Source organism: Pongo pygmaeus, chromosome 4 (genome assembly GCF_028885625.2).
Source record: "Pongo pygmaeus isolate AG05252 chromosome 4, NHGRI_mPonPyg2-v2.0_pri, whole genome shotgun sequence".
Classification (NCBI taxonomy): domain Eukaryota; kingdom Metazoa; phylum Chordata; class Mammalia; order Primates; family Hominidae; genus Pongo; species Pongo pygmaeus.
The window spans coordinates 42,731,476-42,752,602 of record NC_072377.2 but is presented as its reverse complement, the minus strand read 5'-3'; the positions used below and the strand labels follow the sequence as shown (position 1 = coordinate 42,752,602).

At 37.5% G+C, this 21,127-nt stretch overlaps 1 protein-coding gene across 3 annotated transcripts in view; it reads right to left on the bottom strand.

Moving 5' to 3' along the window:
• GHR (growth hormone receptor) overlaps window positions 1-21,127 on the bottom strand; it is a 299,099-nt gene that overhangs the window by 165,624 nt on the left and 112,348 nt on the right. The window contains exon 1 of one of the 3 annotated variants that reach the window (XM_054488654.2): window positions 6,827-7,111. The exons of the other annotated variants lie outside the window; for them this stretch is intronic. Within the exon in view, the coding sequence (XP_054344629.1) occupies window positions 6,827-6,872 (46 nt within the window). The 5' untranslated portion in view covers window positions 6,873-7,111. Of the gene's footprint in view, window positions 1-6,826; window positions 7,112-21,127 lie in introns of those variants that run through there. 3 annotated transcript variants of the gene reach the window in all.

Genomic DNA, 21,127 nt, shown 5'->3' with positions numbered 1-21,127 from the left:
GTGAATTATAAAGAGAGGTAGACACCATAATATTTTCAGTGCATAGGGCCTGTCAAAGACAGTGATAATTCATAAGTGCTGACATGGCAGTTTCTTCAAGGGCTGTATTACGTTGCTCAAGGGATGTAATATTTATTGCTAAGCCTTAGAACCTCCAATAGCATCTGGTCTACTTTTGGGTACATTACTCAAGAGCTATGCAGTGTGCTCTCTCCATGACATGGGGCATTATCCTGTCTCCTTTAAGCTTCTATGTAAAAATAGGAGTCTATTTGGCCAGACTGACTGGCTGCCAGATAGATGGCAAACACAGGGCAGATCAATATCATGTCTCATCTCCAGGAAGTTTACAATGTACCCCTTCACTCTTCAAGATCAAAGGAGGTGTAATAGCTTGGACTTGGACCATTCATTGTTAATAGCTTTAATAGGAAATACTCCCTAGAAAAGTGCTGTCTAACAGAAATATAATGTGAGCCACAAATACCAACCACATACATAGTTGTAAATTTTCTAGTAACTGCATTTAAAAAGTTAAAAATTGATACATTAATTTTAATAATGTATCTTATTTAACTCAATATATTCAAATATTATTTCATCATGTAATCAAGTAAGCATTAATGAGATATTTTGCACCCTTTTTCTCATACTGAATCTTTGATTCTAGTATGCCTTTTACACTCACATACATCTTAATTGAAACTAGTCCCATTTCAAGTGTTTAATAGCTACATGTGGCTAGTGGCTACTGCATTGTTCCATGAAGCTCTGGAACACAGAGAGGTAGTAGAAGTCCATGCGGCCAGCTCCCTAGCTAGTGTAGAATAGATCTGTGTTTATTACTACTCACAAGGCAGGCCAAAGCTGCTGAGAAGAGACCTTCATACAGTTATTTTGCAAGGTCTGATAATCTTTTAAAGCAGTAGAAAGAAATGGTCTTCCTACTAAAGCAAGAAGTAGGGTGTTCCAGATCATCTCAACACTCACTTTGTACATAATTACTGAGCACTGAACTCTACATACAATTAAAGCATCACTTTTTTTTTTTTTTGTAGGACAGAACTTCTGTCTGTCACTAGTTATGGAACTTTATGTGACTAAGTTCTCATCCTCAGCCTCAACTTCTTTATCTCCAAAATAGAATGTTTGGAACATATCAGTAGTTCTTAGCCTTGGCTGTATATTAGAGTCACTTGCAGAACTTAAAAATCAATGCTCTGGCTTTATCATAGATAAATTGGATCAGTAGGGTAGGGACTGAGTATTGATACTTGAAGATTTTTCTTGTATAATTCTAAAGCATGGCCAGGATTGAGAATCGCTGATTCAGTGCAAACCGAATGTGCTATATAACTTTTGTGACAACAGAACTTATCTGCCCCCAAAAGTTGCCCTCATCTGAGCAGAAGAGAAAAGAAATATCAATCTCCCCATTCAACCAACCAATTAATGTGCTTTTTTGCAACAGATGATGATTTATGGATCTATGTCAAGTAATTTTAATACTGAAATATGGAATTAAGATCAGAAAATATTATCCTATAAAATGGCAAATAAAAAGAATACACATGTATAGAAGAAATCAGCCAGCCACAGAAATGATCACTCAACAACAATATTTCAAAGTGTTGCTGATGAGACTGGGTAGACAGAATGCCAAAAGATCCCCCGCAAGATTACCATCCCGGGTTATTCAAACACTAATCTAGGTACTGCTGTGAAGGAATTTTGAAGATGTAATTAAGATGGCGAACCCACTGGCTTTAAAATAGGGAGATTATGTTGGATTATCTGCACAAACCGATGTAATCACCTGAGCCTGTAAAAGCAGAATGAGATATGGCAGAAGGGGAAGTCAGAGAGATTAGAAACTTAAAGAGACTTGATCTTCTGTTGCTGGAAGAGGGTACATAGAATCTTGTTGCTGGAAGAGGGCACACAGAAACCATGAGATGCAATGCAGACAGCCTCTAGGAGCAAAAATTGGCTCCCAGCTGACAGCCAGCAAGGAAATGGGGAACATGGTCCAACAACGACAAGGAACTCAGTTCATGAAAACAACTGGAATGAGCTTGGAGGCAAATTCATCCCTAGAGGCCCTAACAACACTGATTTTTGCCTTGCAAACTCTAAGCAAGAGCCCAGTTGGGCCATGGTGTGCCCAGACTTCTCACATATAGAACTGTGGGACAATAAATGGGTATTGTTTAAGCCATTAAGTTTGTGGTAATATGTTATGGAAACAATAGAAAACTACTACAGCCTTTAAGAGTCCATTATAGAGCTTGAGATTGACCATAAACATTAATCAGGAAGATAATAATCACCACTGAAACATGTCAATATTGAGAGGGAATTTTTGCAATGTCTAGCAATTTTATTCATAAGGGACTTTAGAGACAACTTAGTTCCATCAGTTAACGATAACTGATAAGGAAATGTTGAAAAACTAGTAAATAATTTACAGCTTTGTCTCCTCCAACTACCTGGGACCAAAAAAAGGTCCCAACACAGAGACAGGTGCAATAATTTCTCAAAGCTTGATGATGCTCTCCCCTAAGGTCATTCAGTTCCCTCTATTCCAACTCCACAGTTGTCAAATGACCTTCTGATTCTTGTTTTCTGGGTTCACTATCTTTCAGGAAAATGAACACAATAATCAGATGAAATGAAATTGCTTGACAGTGCCATAGAGAACAAACAAATATATTGGCATTTTGGTGTATGGGCTCATCTCTTAAGTTTGGCTAAGATAAATCAGGCCCCTAGAGTCTAATCACCTCTGGATCAACTGATGCAATTTATTTATTTAAAAATTTTTTGAACAGTAAATCAACATGAGATGATCCCAGGGAAAGTGAGAAAGGCTGGAAGGCCCTATCTCCATCAGTTTGCTAGCTTTGCTTTCCATCTCAACATCAGGTCAAACCAGGAAACTTAAAAGCAGGCAATGTGTTGGTAGGAAAGTAACAGCCAAGGTCAAAATCTACAACAGACTAGGGTAGAAGAAAAATAAGGAAAAGGAGCATGTATTTATGGAGGAAAAAATGGTGTGGAAGCGGGAAGGCCAGTCTATCTTTGTAACATGTCCTTGCAAAGCTTGGCTCAGAAGAGCTTGTTTTCAGTCCTCCTGAATTAAAAGTTCAGCTCCCAGGAGGCTTATGTTTACTGTCCTATGGGACCACCACACCATAACTCAGGAAATTATAATTCAATGACCTGGCCATGTTTCTCCTAAACCAGTTGGCTGGCCGAAGAGGTTTGAAATCAGAAGGCTGAGCCACTATTGATTCAGAGAGACTGTCCACCTACGAGGAAGCCAAAGGGACAGACACATAAACTTTATGTTACAGTCTACTTAAGTGAAATCAGTTTTCACATCTTGTAAAACAGTACCAAACCATTCATGCTCCCCTCATTGAAAAGTTATATGAATAACATTTTAACTTTTCAACCACTTGTGATCATGTTATCAGTTAAAATTTTACTCTCGAATGAGGAAGAAAACTTATAGAAAATCCCTAGGGGGCAGTTTACATGCAGCATCATCATCAAAATGCTAAAGAACCAAAGCACGTGTGCTTCAGACATAGGGAAATAATACAACTGGATGTCCACAGGTACCTAAAATAACCTCTGTCTGAAATAAAGTCAGCATTTCCTACCTGCTTCTGATCCCTACATTATGAACATGCAGATTCATTTCTTCTATTTCTTATTTTGCTTAATGAGATCAGGGTTCACCCAGTTGGTTACTCCATCCCTTCTCACATTTAACTTGTTACCATGCGGGAGGATTCTACCTCTGCATTCTCTCTGGAATGTAGTAACTTCTCCTAGAGTCTTAGTCCCCTACCTTTTCTTTTCTCCAGACTTTCAACAGCCTTCTTTGTGGTCAAGTTTCCTTTACTTTCAAGGCTACTGTCAGACAAATCAGGACTCTACCTACCATTCAAAGTCACGTTCAAATATCACCACCTCCATGAAGCCTTCCATACTCCCCACCGTGACTTAGCTGTTAACTCCTCTGTGCCTACATTGTTTTTTTTTTAACCTTTACTATAAAATATTTCACAATATCCAAGTCACAAGATGATAAATCCCTGTGGGTGGAACAGATGAGCTCTTGGTGCCTGTGTTGCTGTTTGTAAAGTTCTAAGGGCAAGACACAGACCTACTGCATCAACTTATAATCCCCACTCTGCTCTCAATCACCAAAGCGTGGGCTGTATTTGATAAGTGAGCAGAAACGTGTTACATGTATGCATGCAGGAGGGGACCTGTCAGTGGATATAATGTCAGCCAGAGGCACTAGAGGTTCTCTTTCCACCTCAGGAACATCCAGACCACCATCTAGTTGTCGTTTCTGGATTTTTGGAAGTTAGTTCCGGTGAAAGAGAAAAGAGAGGGCTAGAAGTTGAGCCTCGGGCTTTGGGCAGCAGAACATAACCTGAGGGTGCCAGGTGTTGGTGCAAAAGAATTTCAGAAAGGTATGGAAGGTCCCAGCGACGTCAAAATTCTGCCTGGGCTCCGTCTGAACAGCTGCTATGCCAAATAAATGCTGAACACGTGCCCCTTTGTCAGGTGGCAGAACTCGGCTTCCCACAGTCCAGCTTCTCCCATCGGTGGCTACCCTCAGTCTCCTCAACATCCCTATTCAAACTCCTCTCTACTTTTCAAAGACAAACAGGCAGATAAATTCAAGAGAATAAAAAGGAAAAAACAGAGGGATTGAGATGTGTGAAGTGGTTCTGCTTCCCTTTTGCCATCAGTTCAGGACAGAACACCAATCACAATTTTTTTTCCTTAGAAAATTATTTTCCATGTTCACTAGATTAGATTCTTTAAGACACAACTGTACTTCTGGCTGACATTAACTGAAGATAAATGGGCTTTCCTATTTCTCTATAAATCAGAATGTCTAGAAGCCTAGGATTAGTAGTGATGGGGCCCAGGGGAACCTTGGGGATGCAGGATCACAATGACAGAAGCCACGGGCTGAACATGGCCCCGAGAACAGTGTTAGTCTAAAGGTTGTATTTTATAAATGGGGTAAGTTAAGCCCAGAGAGGTGAAGTAATGTGTCTAAGCCCCAGGAGCTGGTGCTAGCCAAGCTGGGAGCAGCACCAGGTCTGTCCCCAGTCCAGTGGGCTTTTTCAGTATTCCTTGTTGTCTTCAGCCTTGCCACTATTTTCAAGAAGCACTTCAAGTAGCAAGAAGACACACTTACCCCAGGCTCATACATGCTGTCATAGCGAATATCATTGATCATCAGGCAGACAATACAAACAAATCATAACAAGTGTGGGCACAAGGTGACCTGGCTCTTTGGCCTTCCCCAGCTGCCTGGTCGCTCACCCACCCTCCCTGAATGAGGGTGAGTTCCACTTTCTACTTTCTTTGAAGCAATACAAGAGCCCTGGAGTAATTAAAGAAAGATTTACTCCAAACTAGCCCCGACATCTGGACTAAACTGGGCCTAAATTTCTGAAAATAATCCTAGTTAGAATCTTGCAAAAATGTATTCTTCACACTGACACCACAGTGATTTTCTTAAACTGCCAATTTATAGCCCCTGTTTCAAACCCCCCAGTACAAATTATAAACTTTTAGAGAGGTACATCCAGCCATGTGTGATCTGATGTGGCCTCTTCCTACCTTATCTTCCACCATTTCCACAAACCTCCCCTTTCTTCTGTCCACAAAGGAATCTTCTCAGAAGGTTCCAGGCTATTCACACCTCTGGCCCGGCTGCCTCCTATCCTCTTCTCACTTAATGCATCTTTGCTACTCATTCCTCTAAACCTCAGCTCAAGGACACTTCAACTTAGAAGCACCTTAGCAACAACCCCACTCCCAAGTGAAGTCAGGTGCCTCTCCTTTCTTCTTCTATCACAGCCTTAACAAACCCTTATTACAGCACTATAAGGAATCAGTGATATTGTCATCTCTCTCCTGTGGCTCATCTTTATATTGCCCACTACCTAGCACGACCAGTTTTAAACAAATTGTTGAAGACATGAATAAAGGCCCATGGACATGGTTCTAAAAGAGGTGTTTGGAAGAGGTGGGAGAATGTCCTTCTGTTGAAAGTTCATCTGAATACTTTCCATTGAGATAGAATAAGTGGTGGTTCCCATCACATCAGGCATTATGGGATGGGTTTTAATCAGGCATGCAGTAAGAAACCCAAAGTATCGGAGTTAATCTGCAAAGAGGTATAGCAAGAAGCAGAAGGAGACAAAGCCCTATTTCTCTCTCCTTCGAAGTACTGACCATCTCTCAGACTAAAGATGCAAAATAAACATGCAATTGTGGTATCACTTCTCTTTACAATACTTTTCTTAATGTAAACTGTTGAAATGTAACACATGGAACAGAATTAAAACACTTAAGTATTTCCTGAGTGCAAATTACCATCTCTGTTGACTTTCTCGAAATGTATCTGCTCTCTAAATGCTCAGAAAACTAGTCCTTCCTTCAGAGAACAAATTTGAAAACCAAAATTATATCTTGATGGTGACCAGACAAGGAGGAAGACAGCCAAAGGCTTTCTTTGCCTAATAAGAATACTTTATAAACTCCAGCACAGAAAAAAAGAAGTTTCGCTTAGAGTAGAAAGGAAAAGGGCAGAGAAGTAAGAGGAAGAGAGAACAATGAGAAATTAACCCAGAAGAGGGAAGAATGAAGTGGGAGGAGAAAGGAAAACATCTGGTCAAAGCCATGTTAAAGATTTATATCTAAAAAATGCAAAAGTAAGAAAAAAAAACCCTGACTATCAGCCTTTTAATCAAACAATAAATAACAGGAAGGGAATACTAACCAATAGTCCGGCAGATATTGCTGAAATAGAGGCTGGATTTTCGCATTGTTTCCTCCAGGCTTTATATCAAGAACTTTTTAAATTTCCTTTTTCTTTCACTCATATATGCAAGCAGATCACATCACACTGATTTGGTTAAAATCTGGCAGAGAGGGAGGGGTTGGAGGTGGGATCCCACAGAAGTTTCTTGGTCACCACTTGGCATGTATTAATCTCTAAATTCTTGGTCTTTCGGCTTTGATATATAAACCTTCACAAAATCCCTCCAAAATCAGTCATTCTCAATCTCTCTCTCTCATGCACACACACACATATCTGGTACCAGAGGAGTAAATTAAATCACATCAGACCATTGCCTCATATAATAAATCCCCTGACCTTTGCCCAGCACATCTCTGGGCTCTGCCTGCTGAATCGAAGGCCAGGCCTGGGCTGGAGTCTCATGAGGCCTATTACAATGGAGGCAGCCAAATCAGCTGAGAAGAGGGCTAAGCGTTAGAACTCAACAAAGGCTCTGATCTGGATGGGTTGAAAGCAGTGATAGGGTATCTGAATCTGGTCCTTTCCCATCTCTAAGGAGTACAAGAACAAAGGCAGAAGTGACCATCTGTTGTACTCACTGCTACCTCATTAAAGTACCCCAAATGCCCAGAAGACAGCACATTGTACATCTTGTAAATGAAGAAATTAATGAGTAAATGAATTCCAAAATTTCATTGTTCATTAGAAATCCTAGCATACTTAGTCTCATTGTAAACATTTAACCATTTGTCAGCAGTATAAAGTAGTTTACAGAAAACCCCTAGAAAACTGAAATTCCTGCATCTTAATTTAGTCCCCTCATCTCATCCCTTCAAAGTCCTAATCAACGAAGTATATTTTGGTCAATTGGGCAGAAGAGCACAGCATTTAGAAAACGTAGTTTAGGGTTTTTCTGATTACCTTTTAATAGAGGGAAATAGTTCTCTTTTAGAAAGGGCTCACAAGTCAACTAAAAGGTACAAAATACTAAACATTTAGTGAATTACATACTCGGGTGACATAAAAAAAAAAAAAAGACCAGCTTTCTAGCTCTGGAGCTTTCCCATAATTCTTGTAGCTGCTCACACAGAACAATCATGACCATTCCCATCATTGAGTGTGGAGTGAGTTGCTGTACACACAAGACTGTGTGACTCATTTTCCTGTGTGTGACCAACAGTCCTGTCCACACTATTAACACAAGAAGACTGTTCATGATTTATGACTGCTTCCAGAATTAGCTGGGCCTTTAGCTGGTTACAAGACTCCTTCTGCCTGGCTTGCTTTCCCATGTTTATATGCAATAAACCATTCTGTGACATGTAATACATACAAACCCTTTAAGATGAGAAACACTCAGAGGGGAAAATTCATTTTAATAGTTTAGTTGACAATGACTAGATTTGAGAATTTTGCTGATTGTGAATTGTGGCTAATATGTTTTGAAATCTTATTTTGAATGTGTAGAAACTACCTATCTGACAAATACCTCTAAATCACATTTCTAAAAGTAAACTCAGTGGTCCCATAAACACCTGATCCCCAGAATTTGCAGTATAAATCAGAAACCTAGGAGGTATCTGGATGTGTTTTCTTCCTCCTCTGCCCCTGTTTCATCTTTTGATGTTATCTCTTCTGTATCTTTTGAGTCCATTCCATCCCCCTTTATCCTCACTACTGTTACCAGCCACCATTTCCCACTTGGATTTGAGAATGGCCTCTTAACACTCAGACAAATTCTCTCCAATCCATTTATCTCACTCTTTCTTTCAGTCTTTCTCTCACACACAGAAATATGCTTTGAAACATAATTATCATCATGGCTTCCCTCTGCATACAACATTTAAATGACTTTCCTTGCTCATGGAATTAATACCACAATCCATGACTTCGACTAACTATACTAGGTATTCCCAACTTTCACTCTTCCCATTTTCAGTTAGTAATAGAACCCAGTGAAAGGCATTTCTCAGCCAACCTTGCAGCTAACTGTGGTCACATGACTATGTTCTGGCAAGCACGACCTGGATGGAAGTGGCATATGCATCCTTCAGGGCAATGAACATCCCCTACAGTTCCCCTCCTCACCCTGCTGGCTTGGATGCTGATGGGCTGGACCACTGAACACATGGATGAGGGCTATCTAGACTTGTGGAACATGTCTGAGACTCACTATGATGTTGGATCCCAGACAATGAGGGATTATAAAAAGACAAAGGGCCAACTAGTCAGTGGTTTTGTGACCAGCCAGCCTAGATCTTTCTAGTTCATCCTTGAAAGAGAAAGATTTTTTCACCTCATTTGTCAGGCTCAATCGAAGAGTAATGGGAAAGAGTAATCACACAATACTTGTGTGAAAACATAAGCTGAGATTTTATTCTTGATATCATAAAGAAAAGGAAATATACCTGAACACATTGCATTCTGATATGGCTTTTTCATGAGCTTTAGAAGATACTGCTCCTTATCTAAGACAGCTATAAATCCTATTAGTGTGCTGAAACCAAAAGTATTTGGAACTGTTAGAACTTATGAATAGTTTTATTTGGGGGAATTATTAAGGCCCACATAAATGCACATCTTTGTCAGATAGAAATTTTTTGGTTTAATAAAAAATAGGTGATACTCTGAGCCATGTTACCTCAAATCAAATTCCCAAACCCCAATTTATTAGGGGCCTTATTAAATTTTACAAAATAATTGTTATACTAAGAGTAGGAAAGTGAAGGACCTTGGGAAAAGGAGCCTGGACTATATCTTTGCAGGTTTTTGTACCCAACCCCCAAAACAAGTTTTATACTGAGCAATGTACTCTGAGATGGTATTTGTAAGACAAACATGAAGATTTCCGCTTCAAACAGAATTTCAACTGCAGACACTTCATATTTACATCAAGTAGATGAGCTAAATCAAAAGTAGGGGTATATGATGCTTGCTTGAAAGATGATCACTTTCCACAGAGCTAATTTTGATATTTTTTTCTGATTACAAATGCATAAGACTTGCTTATGTAGAAATCTGTTAAGTACTAATATAGTATAAAATAAATTCTGGATTCCTTTTTTGTCTCTAACAAAATATCTAAAGAAAACTGAAAACATGCTCCATATAAAAAGTTTTCTCTTATTATTTTTTATTTTTTTTCCATTTAACATTAAAGACTCTCAAGTACCTGCCAATTACATTGCCACATTTTCTAGGAAATGCAGCTTTTAGCAATTCTTTGTTGATTCAAATGAAATCAACCTAGCTCAGCTAATATTAATTGATTAGATTGAGAATAAAGTCCTAATACCAAAGGCTGACCAAGACAAAATGCTTGAAATCAGATGTTGAGTGATTCAGGCAGGTTCTATCAGTTTGGAGAAGTTGCTAGGGAGTGGACAGGAAGCTTGAGGACATCACAAAAGAATCCATAAAGGACCCGTGATGCATTGAGAGACAGACACATAAGAATGGCTGGGCATCGTAGAACAGATCTGGTATCATTACAGTAAATCACCATTATATGGAGTTATCTGGAAACGTTATCTTCCTTGCTGGCTGAAGAAACATAGTACCCCTCCAACTACCCCCAAACAAAAACAAAATAAAAAATTGTGAATATCAAATTTAATTCATATTCCATCATATGTCTTTTATAGGACATTCAGATTGGTGCTTTTCAAACTGAGTCACAACCTACTCTTAGGTTGTAGGATCAATTTAGTGGATCAAAGCCAGCTTTGTTTATTGGCTTGTTTAAATAAATGGAATGGATTGAACAGTTTCCTTATACGGAACTTTTTGATGCATGGGTGTGTCTGTTGGGTTACTTTGTATACCTAATATTTTCTTACGGTGAGTGACAGTCAAAACAAGGTTGGGTCACTGATATAGATTGCTTCTAGTTTTTCAATATTATCAGTAATGTTACAATAAACATCTCTTGGGAGATGGAGGGAAATTTAGTTTGTGATTTCCATTTATTTGCCTAATGGTTGATTCACAGAAGCAATGTTGCTACATGGAAGCGTAGAATGTTTATGAGATTTTTCATAGATATCACCCAATTGCTTTCAAACTGTCCTAATTTAGACCAAAACTAGACAAGAACAGAATTTCAGTTTCACTGTTACAATTGTCAGCAAAATGTTCTTTTCCTCCTATTGCCACTAATTTAATGGATAAAAATGATCTGCCATTGTTTTACATTTATTTGAGAATTAGCGAGGCTGAATATTATTTGGAACATTTACTGTGAATTATCTAAGTATGTCTTCTCACGTTTGCTGGATCCCCTTTTTCTTTCTGCTATTTTATGCATATCTTTTTAAGGAAGGACCTCTCACTATTCTTTAGGGATGAGGGCATAGGAGGACGTGAAAATGGGAAAGAGCATTTTAATCAGCTTGATTTTTGCCAGGCTGCCTTTAGGCTTTTAAACTTCCCTAGGTTTTGAGACCTGCTGCCTGATAAGGTATATTAACCTTAAAAATAACTTTAAAGAATAACCAGTGCCAGAATAGCTGGTCAACGTGGCACTGCAAAGTTGTACTTTGAACTTCTTCTTCTGTGCCAAACACTGCAATATTAGGTTTGTTTTTTTTTTTTTTTAAATTAAGACAGTAGTACTGAAAAATTTAAAAGAGCAGTTTCGAGCCTTGGAGGGCAGATTGAGAAGCTCCAACACACATATGATGGGAATTCCAGAAAGAGAGGATTTAATTCAACTGCAAATAATCAGTTATAGAAAAGGTTATTACTGATAATTTTATAAAATCAAATAATTGATTGAGTTTGCAGATTAAAAGCCCACAGTAATTACAGAGGAAAGTATAATAAAAAGTAGATCTATCATATGGCATCAAGATACAGAAAAATCTTTAAAAGTGCTTAAAATAAGAGGCAGATTACCTGCTAGTGAACTCAAATGGACTGGCGGAAGATTTTTATTTAGTAACAACAGATGCCAGAATACAAATAAACTTTAAAAGTATTAGAGAAAAAAACATCAATTCAGAATTTGATACCCAACTAGCCTGCCACTAAAGACTCTGTGTATGTGTTAGCACACATGAAAACTAAGATACTTTACCACCAAAAGACTCTCATTAAATAATACCTAAAGGAGGGAAATGCAAATTAAAACCATAATGATATGCCACCTTTTCCTAGCCAGAATGGCCATTATAAAAAGACAAAAACAAAAAAACCCCAAAAACAAACAATAAATGTTGGTGTGGAGGTAGTGAAAAAGGATTACTTATACACTGCTGGTAGTGATGTAAATTAGTACAACCTCTATGGAAAACAATGTGGAAATTTCTCAAAGAACTAAAAGTAGATCTACCATTCAATCCAGCAATCTCACTACTGGGAGTCGACCTAAAGGAAAATAAGTCATTATATCAAAAAGATACCTGCTCATGTATGTTTATCACAGCACAGCTCACAATTGCAAAGATGTAGAAACAACTTAAATGCCCATCAAACAATGAGTGGATAAATAAAATGTGGTATATGCACACCATGGAATAGTACTCAGCCATAAAAAAGAAGGAAATAATGTATTTTGCAGCAACTTGGGTGGAGCTGGAGGCCATTATTCTAAAAGAAGTAACTCAGGAATGGAAAACCAAATATGATGAAGTTCTTGCTTATAAGTGGGAGATAAGCTATGGGTATGCAAAGGCATACAGAGTAATATAATGGACACTGGAGACTGAGGAGGGGGTAGGGGTGGCTGAGGGATAAAAAAAGGTGTATATTGGGTGCAATGTACATTACTTGGGTGATGGATGAACTGAAATCTCAGACTTCGCTACCACCATAGAATTCAACCTTGTAACCAAAAATCACTTGTACCCCAAAAATGATTGGAATAGAAATATAAATGTATAAAATTTTGAAAAATACCTAAAGGAGCTATTTTTGCAGGAAGATAAGAATCACCTTAAGTGTGTACTAAAATTATCTCCTTTTAAAAAAAGAGGAAAAGACCTTTTCTCCTATTTCAGTTACTGCCCATGAAGTTACTGACCCATTTCTCTGCTCCCCTCTAAATCAAAACTTCTTGAAGAAATTGTCTTATTCTCCTGTCTTTAATTCCTCCTTGCCCAATTTCTTAAACTTACTGAAATCAGGCTTTAATCTCCACTACATCAATGGAATAGCTTTTGCTGTAGTCACCAATGACTTCCACATTGTGGCAAATTCTTAATCATCTTATTTAACCAATGAATAACACTTGCCACAATGGATCACTCCCCCTTCTTTGACACACTATCTTAATTTTGTATCTCGAACACCCTTCTCCATTGATTATTCCACCTCAGTAAGTACTTCATCCTGGTCAACTTCACTGTGTTCTCTTCATTTTCCCAACCACTTAGCATTGAAATATCACCAGAAATTATCCTCCTCTCCTCTTTTCTCTATAGTTATTCCCTAGATTATTTCATTTGGAATCATGACACTAATGCCACATATATGATGATGTTGTCCAAATCATAACTTCAATCCAGACCTCTTTCTTGAACTACAGGCTCATATATCCAGTTCATTATTTAATAATTTCTTTGAATGCTTTATAGGCATCTCAAACTTATAAAACCCATAACCAGACTTTCAATTTTACTTCCTAATCTACTCATTCAAGAGTGTAGGCCATTTCAGTAAATATCACCTTCATCTTTTCAGATTCTCAGGCCTTTCCTCCATTCTTTCACTGATACCCCATAACTTACACTCCATCAACTAATCCTCTCAGACATGCCTTCAAATTACATCCAGAATGCGATCACTTCTTACCATCTCCATCTTTATCTCCCTTAACCAAGGTACCAATATTTATCTGGATTATTATAACAGTTTCTTAATGGCCTACCTGCTTTTGTTTTTGAATCTCCTTATTCCCAACACCCAAATTGGTCTCATTAAAATAAGAATGTGTCCCTTTTTTTTTTTCAGGACCCTGTCATGGCATCCTATCTCACTTAGAGTAAATGACCAAGTATTTACAGTGGTCTGAAAGTCCTATCTGATTTTTTCCCAACCCCACTCTCACCCACTATCTCTGCCTCCATTTACCACTACGTTCTTCTTGCTCATCCTGCTCCAACAAACTGGCCTCTTTGATGTTCCTTGAAGATCCCAAATAGTATATGCTATTCCCTCTACCTGGGATACTTTTCTCCCAAACTTCTTTCAAGTATTCATTCAAATGTCACCAATCTGTAAGCTCTTCCCTGACAACCTAGATAAATAACAACCCTTATACTACTTAATTTTTCTCCATGGCACTTATTTTTGATATATATTTACTTGTTTACTTGTTTATCATCTCTGTTCTCTAACTAGATTGTCAACTACATGAGCTCAGAGACGATTTTGTTGACTCCTATATTTCCAGGCACATACAATAGCAGGCCAACACAAGGCATGCAATAAGAATTTATTAGGTGAATGAACTAATGGTGAGGAAAAAAGTAAAACATGGTGGGTAATTCAACTAGATATTGCTTGTAAAAAAACAACATGGAACAAATTTCCTGTGAATCAGAAGATGAAAGTGAATTGTAGACCAAAAAAAAACAAGGAAAATAGTAGAGACTGTCACAAAGGATAAATAAAATGTGCTAGATCTGCTTTATTTGAGAGAATGATAGATAATGCTTGAAATGTGGGAACACTGATATTGGTTATTGTGGGAGTGGGTAGTCTGACTGGGGGGTGCAGGAGGACATGGGCATGGGTTGAGCATGGGCAATGTAGTTTGTGGTTGTTGCAGCCTTCTGCTGCATTAAGAAACAACTGCAGGGCAGCCTGGGAGCGGGGGTGGTGGTGGAGGGAGGGGATAGGTGGGGACAGGGGCAGACTCACACTAGGGAGGACTTGGGAGGGCATATTCTACCAGAGAGCCCAGGAAAGGGGAGAGAAGCTCAGCCTGATCATAACTTTTAGAAAAGTGACAGGCTTCCCATAGGTTAGAAACAAAAGAAAGAGATGTTTTAGACTTAAGTTCTTTGAATGTTTTTTTCTCAATATGTAGAAAATGGACAATCCTTATTCCTAGATAACTACTATATTTGAAACAAGTAGGTTTATGTTCTGTGAATGTTTTGATTCTCAATAGGTAGAAAATGGACAATTCTTATTCCTAGATAATTACTATATTTGAAACAAGGTGAAATAAAACCTTTGCATTTTTAATTTCTCAAAGAAATATTTCTGAAAATCAGTAACTATAAAAAGCAAATTTACCAAAATATGCTTTAAGATGTTCCAGAAGAGAGATGAAGAGAGGAAGAGAGATACAGAGACACAGAGACAGAGAGAGAGAGAATACAGTAACACATCCCATTCAAGTAAGATTTAGATCAAGAATGTAAGGATAGTTTAATATCAGGCAGATCTATCAATATAATCTACAGCATTAATAATTTAAAAGTGGGAATCAAATGATTATTCTAATGTGCAGAAAAACCATTATTTATGGGCTAATGCTTGGATAAACTGTCTTAATAAACTAGAAATAGAGAGCAGTTTTCTTAACCTGACAAAAATAAGTCAGCCAAAAACCTATACAGTACTTAGTAGCATACTTACAGTGAAATTTTGAAGCATTCTCGCTATTATTCAGTACAAGATAAAAATGCTTAGTATAAACATATAGTATTTACACAATATTTTATCTTGTTGGGAGAGAAAATTTTAAAACAACAGAAGAAAAAGAAAATCTAGCAAAGACTAAGGCATTTATGGGATCTTAATATACAACAGAGGAGGCATTACAGAACAATGAAAAAAAGAATGTTCCTCAGTAAATGGTGTTAGGATTAGACTATTAAAAAACAGATCTAGACTTCAAGAATGAACCAGGAATCCCGAGAGGACCCATAGACCCTCCGAAGAAAGTGGACTGCTCCTGCAGGATGCAGGAGGCACTCCAAATACTGTGCTAGTATCCATGGCTGAGAGACTCATAGATGGTTCACATCACAGGACTCTGTGGAGACAACCCTCAGTACCAGCTCAGAGCCAGGTAGACTTGTTGCCCGGCTAGACCCCCAAAAGTAGTACTAGTCCACTAGCAATGGATCCCAACCAAGAAAAAAATCTCTGATTTACCTGAGAAAGAATTCAGGAGATTAGTTATTAAGCTAATCAGGGAGGCACTAGAGAAAGGCGAAGCCCAAGGCAAGGAAATCTGATACAAAGAAATGATACAAGCAGGGAAAGGAGAAATATTTAAGGAAATAGGTAGCATAAAGAAAAAAAATCAAAACTTCAGGAAACATTGGACAAGCTTATAGAAATGCAAAACGCTCTGGAAAGTCTCAGCAATAAAATTGAACAAGTAGAAGAAAGAAATGCAGAACTTGAAGACAAGGTCTTTGAATTAACCCAATTCAACAAAGACAAAGACAAAAATAAGAAAATATGAACAAAGGTTCCAAGAAGTCTGGGATTATGTTAAATGACCAAACCTAAGAATAATTGGTGTTCCTGAGGAAGAAGAGAAATCTAAAAGTTTGGGAAAACATATTTGAGGGAATAATTGAGGAAAACTTCCCCAGCCTTGCTAGAGACCTAGATATCTAAATATAAGAAGCACAAAGAACACCTGGGAAATTCATCGCAAAGAAATCATCACCTAGGCACATTGTTACCAGGTTATCTAAAGTTAAGACAAAAGAAAGAATTCTAAGAGCTGTGAGGCAAAAGCACTGGGTAACCTATAAAGGAAAATCTGTTAGATTAGCAGCAGATTTCTCAGCAGAAACCCTGCAAGCTAGAAAAGATTGGGCCCCTACTTTCAGCCTCCTCAAACAAAACAATTATTAGCCCAAAATTTTGTATCCAGCAAGCTAAGCATCATATATGAAGGAAAGATACAGTCATTTTCAGACAAACAAATGCTGAGAGAATTGGCCCCTGCCAAGCCAGCACTACAAGAGCTGCTAAAAGGAGCTCTAAATCTTGAAACAAATCCTGGAAACATCAAAACAGAACCTCTTTAAAGCATAAATCACATAGGACTTATAAAACAAAAATACAAGTTAAAAACCAAAAACCAAAAACAAAAAACCAAGGTACACAGGCAGCAAATAGCATGATGAATGCAATGGTACCACACATCTCATACTGACATTGAATGTAAATGACCTAAATGCTCCACTTAAAAGATACAGCACAGCAGAATAGATAAGAACTCACCAACCAAGTATCTGCTGCCTTCAGGAGACTCACCTAACACATAAAGACTCACATAAACTTAAAGTAAAGGGGTGGAAAAAGGCATTTCATGCAAATGGACACCAAAAGCTAGCAGGCGTAGCTATTCTTGTAACAGACAAAACAAACTTTGAAGCAACAGCAGTTAAAAGAGACAAGGAGGGACATTATATAATGGTAAAAAGCCTTGTGCAACAGGAAAATATCACAATCCTAAACATATATGTGCCTAACACTGGAGGTTCCAAATTTATAAAACAATTACTAATAGACCTAAGAAATGAGAGAAACAGCAACACAATAATAGTGGGGACTTCAATATTCCACTGACAGCACTAGACAGGTCATCCAGACAGAAAGTCAACAAAGAAACAATGGATTTAAACTGTACTTGGAGCTAATGGACTTAACAAATATATACAGAACATTTCATCCAACAACTGCAGAATACACATTCTATTCAACAGTGCATGGAACTTTCTCCAAGAATAGACCATATGCTAGGCCATAAAATAAGCCTCAATAAATTTAAGAAAATTGAAATTATATCAAGTACTCTCTCAGACCACATTGAATAAACCTGGAAATCAACTCCAGAAGGAACCTTCAAAACCATGCAAATACATAGAAACTAAATAAGCTACTCCAGAATGAGTATTGGGTCAAAAATGAAGTCAAGATGGAAGTTAAAAAATTCTTTGAACTGAACAACAGTAAAGACACAACCTATCAAAACCTTTGGGATACAGCAAAGGCAGTGCTAAGAGGAAAGTTCATAGCCCTAACACCTATGTCAAAAAGACTGAAAGAACACAAAGTGACTTTCTAAGGTCAAACCTCAAGGAACTAGAGAAACAAGGACAAACCAAACCCAAACCCAGGAGAAGAAAGGAAATAACCAAGAACAGAGAAGAACGAAAAAAAATTAAAAGAAAAAACACAAATGATAAATAAAACAAAAAGCTGGTTATTTTAAAAGATAAATAAAATCGATAGACCATTAGTAAGATCAACCAAGAATAGAAGAGAGAAAATCCAAATAACCTCATTAAGAAACAAAATGGCGGATACTACAACTGACACCACTGAAATATAAAAGATCATTCAAGAGTACTATGAACACCTTTATGCACATAAACTAGAAAACCTAGAAGAGATGGATAAATTTCTGGAAAAGTACAACTCTCCTAGCTTAAATCAGGAAAAATTAGATAACCTGAACAGACCAATAGCAAGCAGTGAGATGGAAATGGTAATTAAAGGGTTACCATCAAAAAAAGGCCCAGGACCAGATGGATTCACAGCAGAATTCGACCAGACATTCAAAGAAGAATTGGTACCAATCCTTTTGGTGCTATTCCACAAGATAGAGAAAGAGGGAACCCTCCCTAATCCATTCTATGAAGCCAGCATCACCCTAGTACCAAAACCAGGAAAGGACATAACCAAAAAAGAAAACTACAGACCGATATCCTTGATAAACATAGTTGCTAAAATCTTTAACAAAATACTAGCTAACTGAATCCAACAACATAACAAAAAGATAATCCACCATGACCAAGTGGGTTCCATACCAGGGACACAGAGATGGTTTAACATATGCAAGTCAATAAATGTGATACACCACATAAACAGAATTAAAAACAAAAATCACATGATCATCTCAAAAGATGCAGAAAAAGCATTTGACAAAATCCAGCATCCCTTTAAGATTAAAACTCTCAGCAAAATTGGCATACAAGGGACATACCTCAATGTAATAAAAGCCATTTATGACAAACCCACAACCAACATAATACTGAATGGGGAAAAGTTGAAAGCATTCCCTCTGAAAACTGGAACAAGACAAGGATGCCCACTCTCACCACTCCTCTTCAACATAGTACTGGAAGTCCTAGCCAGAGCAATCAGATGAGAGGAAGAAATAAAGGGCATCCAAACTGGTAAAAAGGAAGTCAAACTGTCACTGTCTGCTGATCATATGATCATTTAACTTGAAAACCCTGAAGAATCCTCCAGAAAGTTCCCAGAACTGAAAAAAGAATTCAGCAACATGTCCAGATACAAGATTAATGTACACAAATCAGTAGCTCTTCTATACACCAGCAGCGATCAAGCAGAGAATCAAATCAAGAACTCAACCCCTTTTACAATTGCTGCCAAAAAAATAAAAAATAAAATACTTAGGAATATACCTAACAAAAGAGTTGAAAGACCTCGACAAGGAAAACTACAAAACACTGCTGAAAGAAATCGTAGATGACCAAACAAATGGAAACACATCCCATGCTCATGGATAGGTAGAATCAATATTGTGAAAATGATCACACTGCCAAAAGCAATCTACAAATTCAAAACGTTCCCCTTCAAAATACCACCATCATTCTTCACAGAATTAGAAAAAAAAATTCTAAAATTCTTATGGAACCAAAAAAGAGCCTGCATAGCCAAAGCAAGAAATAAGGAAAAAGAACAAGTCTGGAGGAATCACACTGCCTGATTTCAAACTATACTATAAGGCCATAGTCACCAAAACAGCATGGTACTGGTATGAAAATAGGCACATAGACCAATGGAACAGAATATTGAACCCAGAAATAAATCCAAATATTACAGCCAACTGATTTTAGACAAAGCAAACAAAAACATAAAGTGGGGAAAGGACACCTTTTCAACAAATGGTGCTTAGATAACTGGCTAGTCACATATAGGAGAATAAAACTGGATCTTCATCTCTTACCTTACACAAAAATCTACTCAGGATGGATTAAGGACTTAAATCTAAAACGTGAAACTATAAAAATACTAGAAGATAACATTGGAAAAACTCTTCTAGACACTGGCTTAGGTAAGGATTTCATGACCAAGAATGCAAAAGCAAATGAAATAAAAACAAAAGATAAATAGTTGGGACTAAAACTAAAGAGCTTTTGGACAGCAAAAGGAACAGTCAGCAGAGTAAATGGGCAACCCGCAGAGTAGGAGAAAAATCTTCACAATCTATACGTCTGACAAAGGACTAATATCCGGAATCTACAACAAACTCAAACAAATCAATAAGAAAATAAAAAACTAAGCAATCCCATCAAAAAGTGGGCTAAGGCAGTTCTCAAAAGAAGATATACAAATGGCCAAGAAATATGTGAAAAAATGCTTAATATCACTAATGATAAGGGAAATGCAATCAAAACCACAATGCGATACCATGTTGCTCCTGCAAGAATGGCCATAATAAAACAAATAATAATAAAACAGTAGATGTTGGCATGAATGCGGTGATCAGGGAACACTTCTACACTGCTGGTGGGAATGTAAACTAGTACAGCCACTATGGAAAAGAGTATGGAGATTCCTTAAAGAACTAAAAGTAGAACTACCGTTTGACTCAGCAATCTCACTACTGGGTATCTACCCAGAGGAAATAAGTCATTATATGAAAAAGATACTTGCACACATGTTTATAGCAGCACAATTTGCAATTGAAAAATCATGGAACCAACCCAAATGCTCATCAATCAATGAGTGGATAAAGAAACTATAGTATATATACATACACATATACATATATACACATATATACATACATATACTATATTATATATGTATGGTGGAATACTACTCAACCATAGAAAGGAATGAATTAATGGCAGTGACTTGGATGAGACTGGAGACTATTATTCTAAGTGAAGTAACTCAGGAATGGAAAACCAAACATGGTATGTTCTCATTGATATGTGGGGGCTCAGCTATGAGGGTGCAAAGGCATAAGAAGGATACAATGGAATTTGGGGACTTTGGGGGAAGGGTGGGAGGGGGATGAGGGATAAAAGACAACAAATATGATGCAGTGTACACTACTCGGGTGATGGGTGCACTAGAATCTCACAAATCACCACTAAAGTAACCAAATGCCACCTGTACCCCAATAACTTATGAAAAAATAAAAATAGAATAGAATAAGATATAATATAATACAAGCATTCTCAATAATAAAAAAATTGATTTATGCTTTATACCATACATATAAAAAAATTCCAGGTGAAACAAAGGTTGACATATTTA